Source organism: Limanda limanda, chromosome 4 (genome assembly GCF_963576545.1).
Source record: "Limanda limanda chromosome 4, fLimLim1.1, whole genome shotgun sequence".
In the NCBI taxonomy this organism is placed as follows: Eukaryota; Metazoa; Chordata; class Actinopteri; order Pleuronectiformes; family Pleuronectidae; genus Limanda; species Limanda limanda.
Genome location: NC_083639.1, coordinates 5,605,904 through 5,626,343, shown reverse-complemented (window position 1 = coordinate 5,626,343; position 20,440 = coordinate 5,605,904). Strand labels below are relative to the sequence as shown.

The window sequence follows — 20,440 nt, the reverse complement described above, 5'->3', positions numbered from 1 at the left end:
GCCGCCTCGCGATTCCTGGGAATGAGAGTTCGATTCAGCGAATGCAGGAGCCGCCGCCGGGTGGGGACCGGGAGGGGGGGGGGGGGACCGGAGCGAGACCCGGTGGGACACGACCGGGGGAACCAGGGGGGGGGGGTCCTCCGGTGGTGTGTCCGTGAGGAAGGACGGGTGTTTGTGTCTCGCCGCCGGGACTCGAGGAGCGGAGGTGTTAGCTTAGCGGCTAACTGTCAACAACAACAACCCGGCGGGGGGGAGAGAGAGGGGGGGAGGGAACCGCTGCGGCCGGCGTGACGTCAGCGCCGGCGGTGCTGCGAACAGTTCTCAGAATAGTCTTCCAGGAAACGGTAAATTCGAAAAGCCAAGCCTTTACTCTCTGTCCTTCACACGTTCGATTCCCGCTCCGGGGACAGCACACTCCGACCCTCCGCCGCTCGGACCCAACGCCCGGCTCTTCTGTCTCCTCTCCAGTCCCCCCTCTGGATCCGTGCTCTCCTGTCGGTTTCTCCTGTATAGGTTTTGGACAGAAACAGCGGAGGACACCCTGGGACACGCTGAGATCTCCGTGTCCCTGCTTTTTTTTTTCTTTTTCTTTTTCTAAACACATGTTAAATCTTATTTTTCCAGACCTGGTTTTCTGTAGATAAACGAGACGGTCTGTTTGTTTTTGACTTGTTTTCTGGGGAAGTCGAAGAGACCAGAGGATTCCAGTGATAGTATGATTCTTTGTGTGCCAGGGTGAGTGGACTTTTCTTTGTTTGTGTCCTCCTCTGTTATTTGTGTTAAAACCACATCAGAAATGACATCTATTAGTAAAACGTGTGTTCTCCTAATTCTATTGTCAAGCTATAATAATGGAGTTTGGATTAAAGGTGTATTTGAAATGTCCAGAGCTGAAATTGCGACTGGTGTAAAAATGTAAAAGTGCTGTTACACTAATTTAAATACTAAGTAGTTTCGTTCCCTTTTTTATTAAATAAAGATACATTTGTCTTTTTAACAATGTCCTTGCAGTAATACTAGACACAAAAAATACAAAATTTGTCACAAATGACAGAAAATGTAATTTATCATATATAACAATAGGTAATCACGTTTTGTGGTTTTCCAAGTTAAAGTGTGGATTCATCAGATTGAACATCTTCTTCCTATAAACACTTATAGGATGCCGGACTATCTGGACGATAACGAAATCATATTTTTTCATGTCATTTAAACCTTTTATCTTCCATCTCATTCCCAGTCCTAGAGCTCTTCTGCCCAGTGCTCTGTCCCCTGACTCCCCACTGGGCATGCGGGCTGGAACCGTAGCTCCCAACCCTTGCCTGCAGAGCACCCCCTCGCTATGGGACCCTGCAAAGGACCTGCGGGCCATCGCCAGCAACTTCTGCTATCTAGAAAATTCAGGTAGGGTTCGGAAAGTTTCACATTTTACAGCCACCAACGTAACAGATAAGATCCTCGAAAGACTCTTGTTCAGATAAAGGAATTCATCGAGGATTGTTTACCGTAGAATAAACATGAAGTAACATGTGGAATGTCCGGTGACTAATATCGATGGAATGTGTTTGTGTGTGTGTAGGTTGGTACTGGGGAGCAATAACTGCAGCACAGGCCCACGCTGCTCTACAAGAGGCGTCTGAAGGAGCCTTCCTGGTGCGGGACAGCAGCCACCCCATGTACATGCTGACCCTCTCGGTCAGGACGGCACGCGGCCCCACCAGTATACGGATCCAGTACAGCGGTGCTAAGTTCTTGCTGGACTCCAGCTCTCCGGCTCGGCCCAGCCTGTCGTCCTTCTCCAGCGTGCCCAGCCTGGTGCAGCACTACATGGGACCAGAGAGGAATGCAGACAACGGGAAGGTGGAGGCGGAAGCTCCTTCGAAACCCTCACAGCAGACAATTCAGGAGGCTTCTGTGGTACTGAAACTGAAGCGGGCCGTGTACAAGCCCAAGGGCCTCCCCTCTTTACAGCACCTCACACGCCTCGTCATTAACAGACACTCGGACTGTCCGGACCAGCTACCACTCCCCAGGCCTCTGCTGCGTTACATCCAGAACTATCCCTTCAAGGTATGAGGCGTTCCTCAAGGTCATCACAATGGCCGTTTCTCTGACTGAAAAGACAAACAACTGTCAAACAGGTCCTTGGTACCTGTGAGTGACAGCGCTGCTCCAGCAGTTGAAGGCCAGTCCTGAAGGAACTGGACACAGGGTCGCGTCTTTACTGACAAAGTACGTACAATATCAGTTATAACTGACACGTCTGCATTCTGACTTAATTTTTCGAGGGGCCACGTGGTGAAGAATCCCAGTAAGAGACAAGTGAGAGCTTGTGAGAGAAGTCCGTACTGTAATCTACACTTATTTTATAATGGATGTGGAAATTGGCCACATCTATTTTACCCTCATCGGTTTTGAATGTACATATTGTTTCCAAGAAGTACACTGATTCCATTGAAACAACATTTTAATCCATTTTTATTTTCTCAGTAAAACATTTTTTCTACTTTTTACATGTGTACATTTTTCTATTAAAATAACTAATTTGATTCTTACTTGCAGTCCTTTACCTCTTTTTCCATCTTGTGCTGCTTTAAATGAAAGTGTTGCTCCCACGGCAAAGGGAGGCACCGTCAACATCAACGTTATTAACCGCCACACGACGGCTGCTCTTGTGACACTTGTTACGAAATATTTTTCATTTTCAATCACCTTTGAAATACAAAGACTTTTGTGGCCTTTGAGCTCTAAAGTGTGTGAGACACGCAGGCCAGTGTGAGGACGTAAAGGCCACATTGTGTGTTTTTGCTCAACAATGCGTACAGCCTGCATCTGAGTCAGCGAATGGACGAGCGAAGGGGAGGACCGCTCATCAGCAGATTCACGGAACTGCTGAATGCTTCCTGGGAGGAGGGTGAGATTCTGAGAGGGAGGGTTCTAAGAAAAGCCTCGGTAATTACCTTCAGCTTTGAGCCTGCTTTTGTGCCAGCTCGCACACATTTCTATTGTGGCACAGGAGGTGTTCGCGAATGTTACCAGATTTTTAAGAAACGCACACAGGGACATGAAAGTGAATTCGGCCCTTGCAAATTGTGCATTTTTGAGTAATTAAAGCAGCGCAAGTGCGTGCTTGGCGGCTCCGTGGGGGTAGAGGAGCCGAGGCTGTGGCGACCTGGGATAAAGCCAGTGTAATAGGATCTCAGTTTCTCAATCCAGATCCAGCTCGTGGTCCGTGTATGAGTTCTCTTTTCTGGAGGATACAGAACCGAGGTCTAAAAAAAACAAAAAAGAGTCATGGATGCTGAATTCGGACTTTCAATGAGAGCAATAGACAAAACAAGGTGCTAAGCTTAAATCTGTGAGGTGTTATCACTGCAGCCTTTTACTTCCATAGACAGTTAATGGATCATAATGTAAACATGAAATCACAGGAGGTTAAATGCTGAATAATAAGATGACGCCCTGGTGACATAAACAGGTTGTGAGGTTTTTCTGCACAGACCTGCCGGTGATGTCATGTCGTGTCTCAACATAACGCAGCTCTTTCACATTCGCCTCCACCCACTGCTGAATGAGCGGGGGGTGTCTGGGGTCCACCTCGAAGTAAGCACGTCTGTTATTCACCAGGGGAAAAAAACACACCACAAAACGGATTAAAATGCAGGACAGAATCATCAGCAACGACCTTGAGACGAGAGCAGGGGCACATATCTGGAACTGTGTTCACTGGAAGTCTTTTGAAAAGCTTAACTCATTAAAGAGGCAACACGATACATGTTTTTCAGAACACGCTGTTCTTGTGACAAGCCCCTGCTGCCGTTAGGAATTAAATCCAGGTGGGGTGGTGTGCGTGTGAGTGTGTGTGTGTGTGTGTGTGTGTACTTGCTTTAGGTGGAGAAGTTTCTTACCCATGATCTGACAAAATCTTTGGAGCCATAGTTAAAATCTGTTTGATCACATTGAGGCCATCCTCCCCTCCATCCAAAGCAGACGGGTCCTCAAACCTGGGAACAGCAGAAAGTTTCCACACGTCACTTTAATACTGAACCCACACTGCTCAACATGTTTAAAAAAACAGACGTTTCTAAGAATATCTTAGAAATGTCTGTTTTATATACACATAATAAATTAGTGTATACATAGTAATATACATTTATAACAATCATTATATTATTTATATATTATATATATAATTAATAATTATTTTATGTTAATTTCCCAAAATAAAAGTTTTTTCTTTTTATTCTCAACAACGACTTTATTCTCATAATATCACAAATTAATTATTAAAATCGCCAGTTTCTCCCTTCAATATGACCCTAATACTCCATTTTCTAAAAGCAGTATGTAAAATAGTAAATAAAATAGCAATTATTTTTGTCACTTTCTTTTACATTGTGAGATAGGGTGTTTTACAACATTTTCATATATTTCTCACAGATTATATTATAGAACCTGATGACAAAAATGTGGCATGTTTAGGGAACTGATATTTATGAATGGTTGCAATTTGCTGCAGATTGACCTAAAAATCCTAATCTAGTGAATGTTAATGTGGTTTCATTATGGGACTCTAATTCGCTACGTACTTGGATGTAGAGCTTCAGCTATTCAGATAATTAAATCATTTTAGGCAAGAAATAATGGTAAGAATTTACAGCTTATCGAAATGTGAGGATTTACTGCTTTTATGATAGTAAACTGATTCTCTTTGGGGTTTGGACTGTTGGTCGCACAAATAATGCGTCTGAGGACACCACCCTGGATTGTGTGAAAATATACTGGCCATTTGTTTGACTGCAAAATTAAGAAAATAATTGTCATACATATCAAAATTAAAACAAGATATTAATTATTCTCTGAGAAATTGACTGAAATGTCATAAAACGCCCAAATGATACAAAGTGAAAAAATCTGCACCCTTCATTCTAGTACTTTAGGGTTAATCCATCCAGTTGTTTTTGTTCAATGCAGCAAACCAAATAAACATTATCTGGTTGGTCGAGGTAATAAACAAACAAACCAAAAAACAGACACGGTCGAAACAAAATCTCCTTTCTGGCAGTGATAACTGTTATTTACAACGCTGACAGGAAGTTAACAAACTTTTAAACTGTACTATAGTTTATTACAAGTGTTAGAACCATTTATTTGGGCGATTCCTTACTGTGGGGAGGTTGTGTAAATCGAGTGTGTTTCAATCACCTGAGAATTTCCGGTTCCAACTTGGACATATCCTCAGAGAACAGGTACGGAGGATTACTGACCAGAGCTGAAGCACGACTGCAGAGACTCAGCGCAGCTTCTGGATCTGACAAAACACAAATTTTAAATGTTTATTAGCACTGTATTCATATATGTTATCTATTAATTTAAATAAGCTGCTTTCACTCACCTTTCATCACATCTATATGATGGATCTGTAATCTGTCCTGAAGCCCCAACCTGCGAAGAGAAGACTTGATGCATTACTGTATTTTAAAAGCCTTTATCTACAATAAAGGTGAATCAGTGAGGATATTCACATATGGATGTGATGAGGTAGAACAACCTTAAAGCGTTCTCCCTTGTTAAATCCACGGCCTGCTGGCTCTGATCCACCGCGATGGCTTTAAGCTAGTGGGGGAAAAAAACGTAGCAATTAAAAGCTGATGGAGAAAATACCAATTGATTACTTGTATCTATATTTTTTTAATTCAAGTTTTTACAATATATGATCTGTTGACAGTGGAGAGAGAAAAATAAGTAGTAGTTCATATTATGACAGGAGAATAGAAGCATGTTAGAGCTGATAACATGAACTGTGCTAATAAAATAGATAAATAAAATACTGTATTCTACTACAAAATTATTTTAATGTAAAACTTCTTTAAAACGACCAATTACCAAATTACTCAACTAACATCTAAACATTTCATCCCAAATCGGATTTAAAAGCATAATTAAATGTCAATGTATTGAGTTTATAAGATTAAAGAAGCGGAGAGTTGCTGAAAACTCTGCTTCGTGTGATTAACACAACGCTCACCTGAGGCAGACTCCTCAGGAGGCTGAGAGAAATGGCTCCGGAGCCACATCCCACTTCCACACACGTGTGCAGAGCGTGTGCAGCGTCTTCAGTCCCACACGTCGTCTCCAGATCAGTGAGGACAAGTTCAACCAACTCCTGCACCGACACACAGAGAAAACATGGCTCTGGTCACATAGGATCCCAGGATTCTTCAGGATTTACTTGTACATTTTGTGTGTGTGTGTGTGTGTGTGTCTTTGCTCCTCTCCTACCTCTGTTTCTGGTCTGGGTATGAACACAGGAGGCCTCATCTTCAGGGTCAAATCTCTGAAGTCCCACTCCTCAATCACATACTGCACAGGCATTCTACAAACACACACATTTCAGATCACAACAAAACCAGTTGCATAGATATCACAGGCGTCAATTACTGGTACCAACCTTGACTGTGAAGCACAAAAAAAAACAACACAACTGGGAGGAATTCAAGTTACACACATACCTCTCATGTAAAATCTAAGAGGGTGGATAAAGTCAATTCACCTTGACTACTGGCACTTTTGTCTCGGTGCATTTTGAGGGAATATTCAAACTCTCCATTACATACATTTGATGATCTACAGGTTTCAGTGTTACTTTGTTTTCCTCACATACGCCTGATAGAACAGGGAATGGTGGTTTGAATATGTGGATGTTTGAAATTGAGCCTGAATTCTATGGATTTTTGGGGGCTGATGCTGATATCAATATTAGGGAGGAGGTAATATTTCTAATACTGATTTTTACAACTTGATGTTTTTGCAATGATTCTAAAGATGTCGTCATCTGAAATCGAAATGTAATTAAGGATCAATATTTCATAGACTCACCATCAATTTTACGATAGGGAACTAAAAATAATAAGAAATACAAACACAACCAAATATAAAGAAGTTGATTAAGATAATTAAAAAAAATGTTGGGAACTGTAAACAAATGCACATTTTTCTTGTATGTAAAATAAAAGTTTTCATATGGGCAAATAGATGTTGAGGAAACACTTTGTTGGATTTTCAGCCAATCGATTTATCGGTCGAGCTTTCACTTTAGTATATTCTATTTATAGTGTATTTGTGTAAACTTTATACCGGGAGAGACGTCTGGTGCAGAGCTTCCATATCTGCTCTGTTTCCTCTCGGCTGAGGAACTCTGTTAGCTTCCTCTGCTCCACACTTTGTATCTGCACAAAGAAATGAGAGAACATCAGAATACATTCAGTTAATGCATGCGGCAATGATCCCCAGCAAATGTTCAACTCACAGTTTTGGCCCCGAACAAATGTGCGATGATGTAGTGGCTGGACTCTTCCGGCTCCGGCACTCCTCTCTCCTCAAAGTGCTTCCTCCATGAATCCATGGCCTGGAGGGCTGTGATCCTGTGTGCAGGTAGGACAGGAGCACTGCATGCTTGCACAGCACTGGAGCCCCAGATTCCCTGAAGAGCATTAGATTCAAGAGTGTCCGAATAACCACAAATCAGCCACACAGTGGATCATCTGTCTGGCTGCAGCGGAGGATGCACTGGCACAAAGCCGAGTGCTGACAGTCATTATTCGCTTGTTACACCGTGGCAACCGAGATACTGGAGTTTATTTGTTCTTAATTTCATACGATTCTCTGATTAAGTGTGTCAGGGCCCGACTCCACTGTGCACAACACATCTGCCAGCAGCCCTCCCTTTGATACAATGAAAAGTAGGTGAATGTAGTCAGTGAGTTACCTTTGGTCCAATGCTCCTGCAGCCAAACAGCCTGCAGCCTGCACCAAGTGACCTCCTCAACATGGCTCATCTCAGCACCCCCCCACTCCCCACACCGGTGCTGCCATGGTTTGAACAGTAAAGGTCAGTTTGTGTGACCTCTGTTGTCCTCGCACACTGTGTTTGAGCAGTTTGTCCTTGGTCTGCACTGCCTGTGTCACTAATGTGTCCCTGTGGGTCAGCTACACAACATGTCGTGTAGTCGAGCAACACACACTGAGTGACACTGTTGTTGGTGTTTCCTGCACGCGCTGCAAGCAAACGTCACGAGACCAGAAACGAGTTCTCCACATGCGCAGAGCTGACTCTGATGGTGCCTTCACGGACAGTAGCAATAAGTGGTGAAATGACAAGTAGGCCACATAAGTACAACATGTACACATGTGAGATACAACAAGTACAAATGTGAGGTTTTGTTTTTGTTCTTCAACAACAATTATACGTCTGATATTCTAAAAGTTGTTTTTCCACTTATAATGTTAGAAATCATAAAAAACAACAAAAATCCAAAATTTCCCTCAGGATCATTAAAGTATCTATCTATCTATCTATCTATCTATCTATCTATCTATCTATCTATCTATCTATCTATCTATCTATCTATCTATCTATCTATCTATCTATCTATCTATCTATCTATCTATCTATCTATCTATCTATCTATCTATCTTTCTATCTATCTATCTATCTATCTATCTATCTATCTATCTATCTATCTATCTATCTATCTATCTATCTATCTATCTATCTATCTATCTATCTATCTATCTATCTATTCATCTATCTATCTGTCTGTCTAGTCAGCACATCACACAAATAAAGGCTTTTGATTGAAAAACCACATGACCAGCTTATTGAATATTTGTGTCATTTAGATTACATACAGACTTTTTAGATTACCCCAACAGTATAATGAGATAAATAAATCCATTGACAAAAAGCAACTTTAATTATTTAGATCATTTGTAATGAAAAACAATTTAATTTAATGTTTTAATTTAGTTTTGATCATTCAAACTATGAACAATCAGTTATAGGTTTGCAGTGTTCATGTGCAGGTGTCACTTTGGGCTCTGGCTGTGTGATGTGCATGAATAGTAATCTTACATAGAGTTGTAATAATTTGATGATATAATAATAGTCACAAAGGTGCTGTTTTTCTGCATTGGCTTCATTGAGGGAACCTTTTATTTTTAGGCTACTTTAAGTGACAGCGTGTATTTGTAATAAAAGATAGTTTAGTTCACGCAAATCCTGTGAACAGCCAATTGTCAAACCATAGACTTAAAATAAAAAGGGGTTGTATATAACAAGTATTTTTTTCACTGCTGAGGCACCACACCAAAGCGGTTTAAGTCTTTTCAATGGAAAGTGATTCGGTGATATGTCTTTCACGGCTTCCGTTGTCTGCGCGGTTGATTTCCGGGGCTCCCTGAACGCACCAGTGCTTCTGTTGTTTGCTGTGTGTCGCGTTCAAAGACCGAATTTAAAAAGTCTCTCAAACTGGTTGATATCAGGTCTTCAGCTCTTCACTAAGTGACCGACTGACAACACACGTGTCCGCGCACTGTTCACACTCTGGAAGCTGTGCAAGTGTGTCCCTGGAGATCAGCAGCTCCGGAAGCAAACAGCTAGCAGCTAGCTATGACTGCTAAATAACAACAGAAGGAAACAGAGAAGACAGGGGAGACAGGCAGAGGAGACAGACAGAGGAGACAGACAGAGGAGACAGAAAGAGGACAGACAGAGGAGACAGACAGAGGAGACAGACAGAGGAGACAGAAAGGGGAGACAGACAGGGGAGACAGACAGGGGACAGACAGACAGACAGACAGACAGACAGACAGGGGACAGCATCATCTACCAGTGAGGGGCGGACAGGTCTGCGACAGGCATGAGCTCCAGAATAGAATGTATATTCTTCAGTGAGTTCCATCCCACTCTGGGACCGAAGATCACATATCAGGTAAGTGTGTCAATATTTTTTAAGTCAGTTCAAGGTCTGGACGACACAGTCGAGTATTTGTTGACAATAGTCATCATGACAAATGTCACAAATGTCACAAAGTGTGAAGACTGATTGCTGAACTGCATCTCAGTCTGTTAATGCTTCAGGAATTAGAGCTGTACATAACTTAATTAGTTAGTGGAACAGTAGTTAGACAGTATTTTGATAACTGATTCTTCGATTTAAGTTACTTGTCAAATAGATTTGAGTGTTACTTTGGGCTGTGCGAAATTAGGATGGATATTTTTCACAATTTTCTGACACTGAAACAACAATTCAATTAATCAAAATCAGATGAATCAATTTTAAAATAATTATTAGTGGCATTGTTAATGGTATTAATGGTAAACATGTATTTAACCCGTCAACATGTTGTTGTATCAAGCTGGGTACAGTAGACGATCCTTCCAGTGGGTCCTAATGGATGCATATTGTGATGCATTGCTCCTGTGTTCTCACCTGACAGGTTCCAGAGGAGTACATCTCACGGGAGCTCTTTGACACAGTTCAGGTTTATATCATCACTAAGCCAGAACTGCAGAACAAATTAATAACAGTGTGAGTAATGCAACGCCCCTCCTCTGTCTCCTTGTCACAATTCATTGACTGTGTTTATAGGTGGAAGGTGTGTTGCTTGTTGTTTTTGTGTCAATCTTTCCTCTGTGCCCGTCACATGTATTTTAGCACCGCCATGGGAAAGAAGTTAATCGGATGTCCTGTGTGCATCGAACACAAGAAGTACAGCAGGAACGCCCTCCTGTTTAACCTGGGCCTTGTGTGTGATGCCCAAACCAACACGTGTGCCCTGGAGCCGATAGTGAAGAAGCTGTCTGGATACCTCACCACTCTGGAGGTAGCGATGCAGTCTCACACCTTTCACATTTGTCTGCTTTAATATCCTTGTTATTCTCAGAAGTTAGTGTTCATCTTTCTGCCTTCTGGTGTTGCAGCTGGAGAGCAGCTTCATTTCCAACGAGGAGAGCAAGCAGAAACTTTTACCTATCATGTCGACCTTGATGGAGGAACTCAATGCCACAGGAGCCTGTACCTTACCCATCGGTATTATCACAGTTTTTACAGTGCACAAGTTTTATTGGTGGCAACAACAGTCTGAACCCACCAGAATGCTTCGAGTGATTAAATGCACGTTACGTGTGCTTTCGATATAAAACAGCCCTGATATTGTGATTTAGTGTAGAAGCCTATTGAGTCAGTGTTTGTAGAAAACATCTCCTTCAGTTATTAATTTTCAAGAGATTGTGGCAGCAGCACTGAATGTTTCCATCAAAGGCTGATCTGACATTTAGTGACAATATAAAGATAAAGAGACAAATAAAGAAAGCTACAGCAGCACCATAACATAAACAGCTGTGTGAAGGCCAAACACATTCGAACTGGTAAAAACACCTGGTGGACAAAAACATGCAGTTTATAGTTTATCATTCAAATTGAATCTTACTATTTGTTTTATAAGATGTATAAACACAGTTTTCACACTATGCTGTTATTTATCTTCCCCGACTATAGTGTCCTATAAGAACATTGAAGGATCATATACTCAGCTGATGTCATCCGACCTACCACAGTTTAATAATTTACAGAATTTTCTTTTACAATTTGTCCTCGTACATTTATTTTTTGTGACTGCCGCAAGAATTTGAACATTGAAGACTATGGTATTGATTCATTCAGCTTCTCCTCGCCCCACTCTCTCTCTCTCTCTCTCTCTCTCTCTCTCTCTCTCTCTCTCTCTCTCTCTCTCTCTCTCTCTCTCTCTCTCTCTCTCTCTCTCTCTCTCTCTCTCTCTCTCTCTCTTTCTCGCTCTCTCTTTCATGCTCACACATTGACAAAAAGCTGTCTGCTATAATTAGATGGGCTTAATACATCATTAGTTGCTCTTTGCTAACAGAAGTGACCTAAGTGTGCATTTGCATATAAAACGGGAAAGTGCAATCCGATGTGGAGGGCACTTTCTAATGCCAGGTGTGAATTGATAAACTTGTAGAGCTGTCCACTTGTGATCAGATCACCTTTGATGGATGATAATACCAGTGTCATGTCATCACTGCTTTATTTAGTCTTTATCATTGGAAAATGGTGGCCACGAAAGTTATTATAATTTCCAAAAATCGAATCTCTTTGTTTCAGACAAGTCAAATACCATCCACCTTAAACTAATCCTGCTGCGGAAGGACCCCCCGATTGTCCAGGAGTACGATGTCCCAGTTTTCACAAACTGTAAAGAGCAGTTTAACAAATCTCAGTGGGATCTCACCACTCAACAGGTAGTGTGCCTGATATCTAGCCATTTTTAAATAGATACAATAATAGGTACAATATTGTCTTTATTGCTGTAATAATGAAGAGGTACAAAGTAATGAATATAGATCCGGTGGTGAGGTTCAGTAGAAACCAGTAACGTTGGCCTGTGTGATGCCACCTGCAGATCCTGCCTTATATTGATGGATTCAGACACATCCAGAAGATTTCAGCTGAAGCAGATGTGGAGCTGAATCTTGTTCGTATTGCAGTGCAGAATCTCATGTGAGTATATCTCTGCGCACAAAGGGCAACACACACCAGAGGCGTTTAATGTGTGTCAGAACACCCTCATTCATTATGTTCAATGTAAAGTACTGTAATCCAGCAAATCAGTGGGGGCACTGTGAACGTCATTGTGGGTTGATCCCCGTGAACACATCAGAATGAGCCATTGTGTTGTTCTCCAGTGCTGATGTGGGTCATCATTTCAGAGATGATCACTCAAATCACATTATCTGGCTTCAGATGATTCGGTAGGTCCCAGTACAGCCGGTGTGTTTTGTATCTCAGTGTGATGAAACTTACTTTTGTAAAGAAATATACTCAAAGTCTCCCGTTCCTTCACAGGTATTACGGTGTTGTGACTCTGGTGTCGATATATCAGGTACAAAACCAAACTCACACAGTGACACACACTGGATTAATTCCACTGCAACCGAAAAAAACAAAAGTCTTAGTTGTTAAATCTGTTGACTTGTAACAGCTAACAGTCTGTTTTCATATATTTAAAAATAATGCATATTAATAACTTGAACTACTTAGAATTCTTTCTCCACATATTAGGACTCCCTCCACATTTTCTACCTCATTTTCTTTATTCCTGTTTTTAGTGTTTTCTTGCTTCTCTTTCAGCTACTTCTCCTTTTCTTTTCATTTTTTTACCATTTCCGTTCTAACCCCAAGTTCCCTTCATGTGTTCCTGTTTGCTGCTTTTCTTTGTAACTGTTATATTCACTACCGAATGCCTACATTTGGCGTGGGATCAGGAAAAGTAACTATTTATCGATACATCCGGAAGACTTTTTATCACAACACATTTCATTTGTGTTCTCAAAATGTCATATTTTTAGATGTGGCTCTTTCCTGTAACTGATGTCTGTTTTGTTTGGTGACTGAAACTTGTGCCTCTTTATTCCCACCAGTACTCTAATGTGTACTGCACCACCCCCAAAGTTCAGAGCCTCATAGACGACAAGTCCATTCAGGAGGAGTGCCTCAACTACGTGACCAAGCAGGGTAAATAAGACTGATTGCTGAAATTAAGTGTGTTCTTCTTTTATTCTGCAATGTTCATCACATTTTTTTTACATCATTCAGGTCAAAAGCGAGCCAGTCTGAGAGACGTGTTCCAGCTGTACTGTGGTCTGAGTCCAGGCACCACAGTTCGAGACCTGTGTTCTCGCTACTCGCAGCAGCTTCAAAGGGTGGATGAGAGGTCAGAGTCGCTCAGCTTAACAGTTCCGGAAAATACTTTACAACTCATGAAAGATGAGGTCAGAGTGACATTTATCTACAGGTGTGTCATGTCACGTTGACTTGCAGGAGGCTGATTCAGTTCGGACTGATGAAGTCTCTGATTCGTCGGCTGCAGAAATATCCGGTGAAGGTGATCCGGGACGAGAGGAGCCGGCCGCCTCGACTCTTCACCGGTTGTCATAGTTATGATGAGATCTGTTGCAAAACAGGCAGGTTTTGAATCTCTCTCTGATTGATAAGAAACCCCTTCTCTAAAGTTTGCTCACAGTCTAATAACTCGACTGGTGTCGTGGTTTTTACAGGGATCAGTTACCAGGAGCTGGACGAACGTTTGGAAAATGACCCCAACATTGTGGTGTGCTGGAAGTGAAGTGAAATGAACTGAAAACAAAAACTCCTCGGTGCTGCATTCAGCCGTCGGACTTAAAGATACAGAGGTGCCTCAACCACAGATGCCTTCATTGAGATGAAGTTTTCCTGGAATATCTGAGAAAAGTGAAGTGTTATTTTGTAAATTGAACATCTAGGTCAAAGGTGGTATTTATTAATATAGAAAAAATAATATGTGACTAATAAAAGAAAATTTTACATTGTTTTTTTTTGTATCACTGAGTATTAAGCCCAGTTTTTCTGGTTATTTATGGCTCTGTGCAAATATTTTTACATGTATAGATCCTCATCTATCACACTGTGGCATCAGGGAGTGGTCTCTGATTGGTCCAACATTTACAGCACGACGTGATCCCGGACGTTCCGCCAAAGTAAATAAAAATGAGCTATCTTCTGAGACAGGAGGAACATAGAGTCCTGTAACAGATGATCTGATCTGAGCTGTGATCTCAACACTGTGGAGGTAGTCTGTGATGACTAGTAGGAAGAAGACACTGAGGCAATGTCCATATAAGGAAAACATACATAGAACAAGATCAAACAGAACCATATACAGTTGATTCTATTTAACATTATTCTATTACCACTTTTACTCAATTCAAAGCAGTGGTGGAGGGGAGTCAATTTACTAAAGTATTGCATTTAAGTACAACTTTGAGGTACTGGAATTATTTATACTATGCTTCTTTGAACTACAATACATTAAATTATCTAATGAATAAATAACATATACCTTGTATATTATTCAAAATTCAAGAACTTTTTTGTCATTGTACATTCACAAAGAAATTATCGAAGGGTTATATGTATCCTCAAATCAAATTGTATCTGATACACATACATATAAAGGACAATATACAAATATATAAGATCAGCAACTATATGATAAAATATTATTCAAAGAACTGCAAAATAAAGTTCTTCAATAAAATATAAGCAAACAAAAGTTAAGGTAACAAGGGTGCAAAGATCAGACAATGTCAGCAGAGTAAACTAACTGAGGACGTCTAATAAATAATATAGTAAATGCATTATATGCAAGTGTTATGCTAAATACTTGGTTGATGCAACTCTGATCCTACAAACTCCCTAGATATGAGTAATTCCTCGATACTTGATTCTCAGGCTGAGCTGTTTTACTTGAAGTTGCACCGCCCCCCTCTGGCGGAAAAGAGAATGTCCGCTCACTGTGCGCTTGGTTTACCGTCACCATGACAACCGCAGGAGACGCTAACACCAGTTTAACAGTGTGGCCTCAAAGGCAGCTTCCTTTAAACAGTGTGACATCAAAGACACCTGCTGTTACACATACACAACTCGACGGAAGTGACGGTGAAATGAACCTGAGTGTTTGTTAACTTTTAATTTCAGTTTCCAGTAGTTTCTCTTAACGGCATGGAGTCTGTGATTGTTCCTGCCGAAGCGGAGGGGTTCGTTCAGAGTCTGGAAACTTTCTCCATCAAGGCCGTGGGCTCTGCAAGGTAACTCAACATAATATTAATATTACTTTACTAGGTCAGTTACCCACTGTTAACTAGCTGTGTGTGGTAAGGTAAGGAGAGCAGATAACAGATATTCAGCCCAATGAAAAACGTGTCAGGAAACAGTGAAAGGGTACATTACATTTCTGTGCATATCATGTTGGGTCCAACCAGCAGTTATTCAGTTTACAGTGATTTAAAACATAGAAAAGACAGTAAACCCTCCACTATAAAAGCTGCTGAGTCTTTTTTTTGTTGCATTTTTACTTATTTTAAGGATCTCAAATGATTTAATTGTGCTTAACTCTGTGTGTCGACAGGTGGTTCAGACAGCATGAGTACATCGAGAAACTCAACATGCAAGCGATCCTGAACGCCTCTGCCATGCAGGATGAGTTCATCAAGGAGCTGCTGGTGTCCTATGGGAAGGTATCTGCCTCTATGTCTTACTTATTCTTCTCAGGGTTGCAGGGGCACTTGACCGAATCTTAACTAACGTGTAGAGTCTCCAGTTAGCCTAACCCCCAATCTACATGTCTTGAGGGAGGCTGTGGTCTTGAGACTGTGGGAGGAAGCAAAGGGTACCTGGAGAAAACCCACAGCGACACAAGGGGAACATGCAAAGTCCACACAGAACCCCCCCAGCCCTACTGGGATGCAAAACAAGACACTGTGTGGTGACAGTGCCAACCACTGCACCACTGTTTTCACATGATTTTTTTAATGTTGTTTGCATTAAAGAGATAGTTCACCAAAAAATGAAAATTCACTCATATCTACTCAAAACTGTACCAATGGAGGGGAGGGTGTTTGAGTCCACAAAACACTTTTGGAGTCTCAGGGGGAAACAGTGTTGCAGCCAAGATGACCCCCCTTCTTCTAAATAACCACCTCTTTAACCCCTGAAACTGAAAAGGTGTTTTGTGGACAGAACACTTCACCCCATCCCTTAATTGGCATAGTAGATAATGAGTGGATCTTCATTTTTCAGTGCACTATCCTTTTTGAGAACAGCTCTAACACACTATAATAAAACATTTCATACAGTGATGAAGGTTCTAAGTCTTACAGAGCTGTTCCTCCCTCTCTGTAGATCCCTCTCCTGATCCATGAGATGATCCTGGTGGAAGTGTGGAAGCAGAAGGTGTTCCCTATCTTATGTCAGCTGCAGGACTTCAATCCTAAGAGCACATTTCATCTTTACATGGTGGTGAGTGTCAAATTATTCAAGCTGTAGAATTAGGATCAGCTCGCAGCTCTCACAACTGATTCAATCTGTTCTTTCATGGCGCCTTGTCAGATCCACCATGAAGCTACAATCATTAACCTTCTGGAAACGATCATGTTCCACAAGGTCAGTATGTAGACTCACGCATACTCGTGAGTGATATGAATCTGTGGCAAATTTTCTAAATTATCCCAGCAAGGGAGTGAAGACTCATTCTCTCTGTAAACATGTTACTTGTGACTTAAAAGGCTTGTGTGTTCTGTGCAGGATTCATGTGAGGCGGCTGATGACGCTGTTCTTGATTTGGTGGATTATTGTCACCGTAAACTCACCCTGCTGGCCAGCAAGGCAATCAGGGAGAAAACCACAGCTCAAATTAACCTGAAAGATAAAACAGATGTGTCCTGCATAGAGGTAAAGGATGGTTCTCTTTACCTTCAACAAACTTTAGACAAGTCCTTTTCCCGCTTAAATTGGTGAGAATGAGCTTTCTTTTTTTCCTGCTGAAGGAGTTGCAGATTCAAAGCGTTGCACTGGAGTTTGAGATCTCGCTGAAGGCTGTTTCTGTGCTGCGCTACGTCACCGATCACACCAACAGGTACGATCAAGTCGGAGTCAATAAGGTTAAGGGATAAAAAGTTTAGGGATCAGATGTGTATTGATCCCTTAACATCGACTTATTTGATAGATCCTGAGATCTAACAGTCATTACCTCGATCAAGGAGGTTAAGTTTCCCTCTCAGTTGGTTTGTTTGTTTGTCAGCAGCTTGACTCAAAAACTTCTGAACAGTAGAAGGAACAGACACGGGCCAAGAAAGAACACTTGAAATTTGCAGATCCCACTTTCTTAAGAATTATTATCATTATCACGAATTTCCAAGAGATTCACTCATGGATCTTAATGAGAAAAAAAAATCTGCCATATTTTGAGGACTAATATCTATTCAATTTGGTACAGCTTGGTTGGATTCAAAGGGACTATTGGGCCTTGGTGGAGCTTGTCTAGTTTTAATTATTAATTTATTCAACATCCACTGTTAAAAATGGAGGAAAATGTCTCCAAAAAAATGTGGACCCTGTCCCAATTTTCCTTTAGATGTTACATTTCTTGTTTTGTTGGACAAACAGTGTAAAACTCAAAGGCATTTAATTAACAATTAATGAAAAAGAAAGCATATTTTCATATCTGAGAATCTGAAACCAGAGAATATTCAACACTTTTGCTTGAAATGAGAATGAGTAATCAGTTACCACGAATCTGTCAGTCTGCTACTTGATTAACTGACCGATCCTTTTTCTTTTCTTTTTACAGTATCAGTGTCATCAATCGCATGCTGTGCACCCATAACCTGCCTTGTGTGCTGGTTCAGCTGATCGACTGCTGCCCTTGGAGTCGCTGCAGAGAAGGTACACTGCACCTCTTACATGTCAGATAAGTCTTTCTGTTTTTACATCTACTAAAACTGTGTGGGTGTTTTTGCCTCTGCCTGCCGCTCTAGGTGAGGTGGAGAAGTACTTAAACAGCAAGTGGCAGAAGATTCCTGTGGATGACCATTTAAAGATGACAAAACTTGACGGCCAGGTCTGGATTGCGCTTCACAATCTGCTGCTAAAGGAAGATTGCCAAAGAAAATACGACTTCAACAGATTCAACAAGAATCAGATGCTGAAGGTTACGTTTCTTTCCTACTGGATATTAGCTGTACACAGAACCTGAGGAAATGTGTTTGTGCCAGATCACTTTCCTGCAACATCGTATCTGATCTCCTCACAGATTTAGTTTCCAAAGGTTGTTTTGACCAAGATGTTTCCTCCTATTATATGTTTCTCATCCTCTTCCTGTCACATAACTTATATAACCCGACGGCCTTGTGCCTCCTCCTCTGATCACATTTCTTCTTACGATGGAGTCGTCCTCACTCATAGCAGATCATTCTTATGAGGTTTTTATTGTCCCTCTTGTCACTATATGGTTTGTTTATCATTCTTGTGCCACAGCTCCGAGGTTTCTTGACAGAGGTGCTGGTTGATCAGCTGCCAAACTTGGTGGAGCTGCAACGTTTCCTTGCTCAGCTCGCAGTCACAGATCCAGGCCCTCCGAAAAGAGAGCTTGTTTTGGAGCAGGTACACTCTCAGACACACACATATATCCTTATGTCAAACTGGGTCCCAGTGAATTTACTTTCAATGTTTCTGTTTGTGTAGATCCCCGAAATTTGGGACCACATTGTGAGTGACAACTCTGGGAAGTGGAAGGCAACAGCAAAGTATCAAGTGAAAGAAACATTCAACCCATCTGAAAATGACCTGAGACTACATGCAGAGAGGTAATACTGAAAACACAAGTTCCAACTCACCAGACTCCATTCATATTACATTGGGATTGAGATAATAGTTGTGTGTATTTTTTTTAACCAGGTTGGCTCAGACGTACAACTTGGATGTGATGGAGAGTTTACTCCCTGAGAAGCCAAAGTGTGGCGGCTGTGGGAAAGAGGCAGCAAAGAGATGCTCTCGCTGTCAGGGGGAATGGTACTGTAACAGGTACGTCCTGTATCGATGGGAGTCCAGCGGTTAGACTGGACCGGACCATTGTAGTTAAGAGTTAAACTGTTTGGTGCTCATGACTTAAGGAATCATATGTACAGTACAAGCTGCTGAAATTAGTCTCCGATGCTAACACTTTGAGATACAGACAGTGAGGCTCCATGTCCCATCTTGTTTAAAAATGTCTCAGGAGCGATGGAGGACAATGCTAGGTTTACTTCCATTATTGTATGTAGGAGATTTGTGATTGCATCAGACATCACACTGTAAGTCTCAGAGGAGCTTGTACCTCATACAAGGCCCAACTCTTAAATTCCATCAGGACTCGTGAAATTGAACAAAATTATAGATATCAGTTTCCTTAATATGCCTGATTTTATCTAGATCAATCTAGTACTCCCTGGTAAATTGGTGAAAACTTGAAAACCTTGCAACATTAAAGAAAGTGAAAAAATTTAAATCCTGGATCCGCCCCCTGATCTGGATCCACAGCAAACTTTTATGGTTTATTCTCTGACTTGTACCACATCCTTTCTCCAAGTTCCGTGACAATCCATCAGTAGTTTTTCTGTAATGCTGCTTAGTTAATTACAGCCATACAAATGCTGATAAAAACATGATCTGATCCATGCTTATCAGACATATTATCTCTACTTCTCCATTTCTTAAATAAATCTTTGATTAAATCTTTTTTATCTCTTTGTTCTGTTTGTGCTTTGCAGAGAATGTCAGGTGAAGCATTGGCCGAAACACAAGAAAGCGTGTCAGCTCATGGTCGACGCCACAAAGAAGATCCAGATGGATCTGCACATCAATGACTGAAAGAAAAAAACGTTGCTCGTTAATGTACAGACAGACGGAAAGCGCAAGATGTTACTCTGTGTGGAAAACAGATCTGCATGTGGACATTTTTATTTTTACATTCTTATAGATTATAAATAAGGAAACTTCTTTCTTTTAATACTTGGAAAGTTCATCCCTTGTTACAGAGTTTAGCTTTTCCTTTTGGTTTTGAACCCTGTAATGTTTGTTCCTATATCATAAACTAGAAGGGAACTCAGAGAGCGAATCCCTACGCCAAGGCTGACTGGTAATCTGCATATAGATACATATACCATGTACACAGAGGTTTTCTGCAAACTGCTCACATAAAACACAGGCAAAATTATGTGATAAAGTTG

The 20,440-nt window shown here is 41.2% G+C and overlaps 4 protein-coding genes across 5 annotated transcripts; 3 read left to right on the top strand and 1 right to left on the bottom strand.

Annotated features, from left to right (window-relative positions):
- The first annotated feature begins 262 nt into the window (after window positions 1-262).
- Window positions 263-2,555, top strand: cish (cytokine inducible SH2-containing protein). The gene is made up of 3 exons (XM_061069791.1): window positions 263-735; window positions 1,241-1,404; window positions 1,580-2,555. The coding sequence occupies exons 1-3, from the start codon at window positions 716-718 to the stop codon at window positions 2,074-2,076; spliced, it is 681 nt and encodes a 226-aa protein (XP_060925774.1). The 5' UTR covers window positions 263-715; the 3' UTR covers window positions 2,077-2,555.
- hemk1 (HemK methyltransferase family member 1) lies at window positions 2,462-8,038 on the bottom strand. Its single transcript, XM_061069790.1, has 11 exons — window positions 7,769-8,038; window positions 7,310-7,483; window positions 7,138-7,229; window positions 6,283-6,376; window positions 6,029-6,166; window positions 5,552-5,616; window positions 5,396-5,445; window positions 5,206-5,311; window positions 3,909-4,004; window positions 3,503-3,613; window positions 2,462-3,272 (listed from the first exon to the last, which is right to left on the bottom strand). Exons 1-11 carry the CDS (start codon window positions 7,829-7,831, stop codon window positions 3,200-3,202), a joined length of 1,062 nt encoding a protein of 353 aa, XP_060925773.1. The 5' UTR covers window positions 7,832-8,038; the 3' UTR covers window positions 2,462-3,199.
- A 1,230-nt stretch (window positions 8,039-9,268) lies between these two features.
- Window positions 9,269-14,206, top strand: nprl2 (NPR2 like, GATOR1 complex subunit). Of its 2 annotated transcripts, XM_061069954.1 has the most exons (11): window positions 9,269-9,773; window positions 10,282-10,373; window positions 10,500-10,668; window positions 10,766-10,874; window positions 11,964-12,100; window positions 12,262-12,359; window positions 12,705-12,741; window positions 13,280-13,373; window positions 13,455-13,572; window positions 13,680-13,822; window positions 13,916-14,206. In XM_061069954.1, exons 1-11 carry the CDS (start codon window positions 9,702-9,704, stop codon window positions 13,981-13,983), a joined length of 1,137 nt encoding a protein of 378 aa, XP_060925937.1. In that variant the 5' UTR covers window positions 9,269-9,701; the 3' UTR covers window positions 13,984-14,206. The 2 variants fall into 2 exon arrangements, with proteins under 2 accessions (XP_060925937.1, XP_060925938.1); XM_061069955.1 differs by lacking the exon at window positions 9,269-9,773 and having other exon boundaries at window positions 10,311-10,371.
- Window positions 14,207-15,398: 1,192 nt separating this feature from the next.
- On the top strand, window positions 15,399-20,188 carry zmynd10 (zinc finger, MYND-type containing 10). The gene is made up of 12 exons (XM_061070529.1): window positions 15,399-15,484; window positions 15,805-15,913; window positions 16,578-16,694; window positions 16,785-16,838; window positions 16,980-17,126; window positions 17,222-17,310; window positions 18,025-18,119; window positions 18,212-18,384; window positions 18,711-18,836; window positions 18,918-19,039; window positions 19,131-19,256; window positions 19,982-20,188. The coding sequence occupies exons 1-12, from the start codon at window positions 15,399-15,401 to the stop codon at window positions 20,079-20,081; spliced, it is 1,344 nt and encodes a 447-aa protein (XP_060926512.1). The 3' UTR covers window positions 20,082-20,188.
- The last annotated feature ends 252 nt before the right edge of the window (window positions 20,189-20,440 follow it).

Coding starts and splice junctions, on each gene's coding strand:
- cish (XM_061069791.1), top strand. CDS start 716: ATGATTCTTTGTGTGCCAGG. Junction 736..1,240: donor ATGATTCTTTGTGTGCCAGG/GTGAGTGGACTT, acceptor TCTCATTCCCAG/TCCTAGAGCTCTTCTGCCCA. Junction 1,405..1,579: donor CTGCTATCTAGAAAATTCAG/GTAGGGTTCGGA, acceptor GTGTGTGTGTAG/GTTGGTACTGGGGAGCAATA.
- hemk1 (XM_061069790.1), bottom strand. CDS start 7,831: ATGTTGAGGAGGTCACTTGGTGCAGGCTGCAGGCTGTTTGGCTGCAGG. Junction 5,312..5,395: donor TCATATAGATGTGATGAAAG/GTGAGTGAAAGC, acceptor GTGTTTTGTCAG/ATCCAGAAGCTGCGCTGAGT. Junction 3,273..3,502: donor CGACATGACATCACCGGCAG/GTCTGTGCAGAA, acceptor TGTTTTTTTTAG/ACCTCGGTTCTGTATCCTCC.
- nprl2 (XM_061069954.1), top strand. CDS start 9,702: ATGAGCTCCAGAATAGAATGTATATTCTTCAGTGAGTTCCATCCCACT. Junction 9,774..10,281: donor GACCGAAGATCACATATCAG/GTAAGTGTGTCA, acceptor CTCACCTGACAG/GTTCCAGAGGAGTACATCTC. Junction 12,360..12,704: donor ATTGCAGTGCAGAATCTCAT/GTGAGTATATCT, acceptor GTTCCTTCACAG/GTATTACGGTGTTGTGACTC.
- zmynd10 (XM_061070529.1), top strand. CDS start 15,399: ATGGAGTCTGTGATTGTTCCTGCCGAAGCGGAGGGGTTCGTTCAGAGT. Junction 15,914..16,577: donor TGCTGGTGTCCTATGGGAAG/GTATCTGCCTCT, acceptor CCCTCTCTGTAG/ATCCCTCTCCTGATCCATGA. Junction 18,837..18,917: donor GAGAGCTTGTTTTGGAGCAG/GTACACTCTCAG, acceptor CTGTTTGTGTAG/ATCCCCGAAATTTGGGACCA.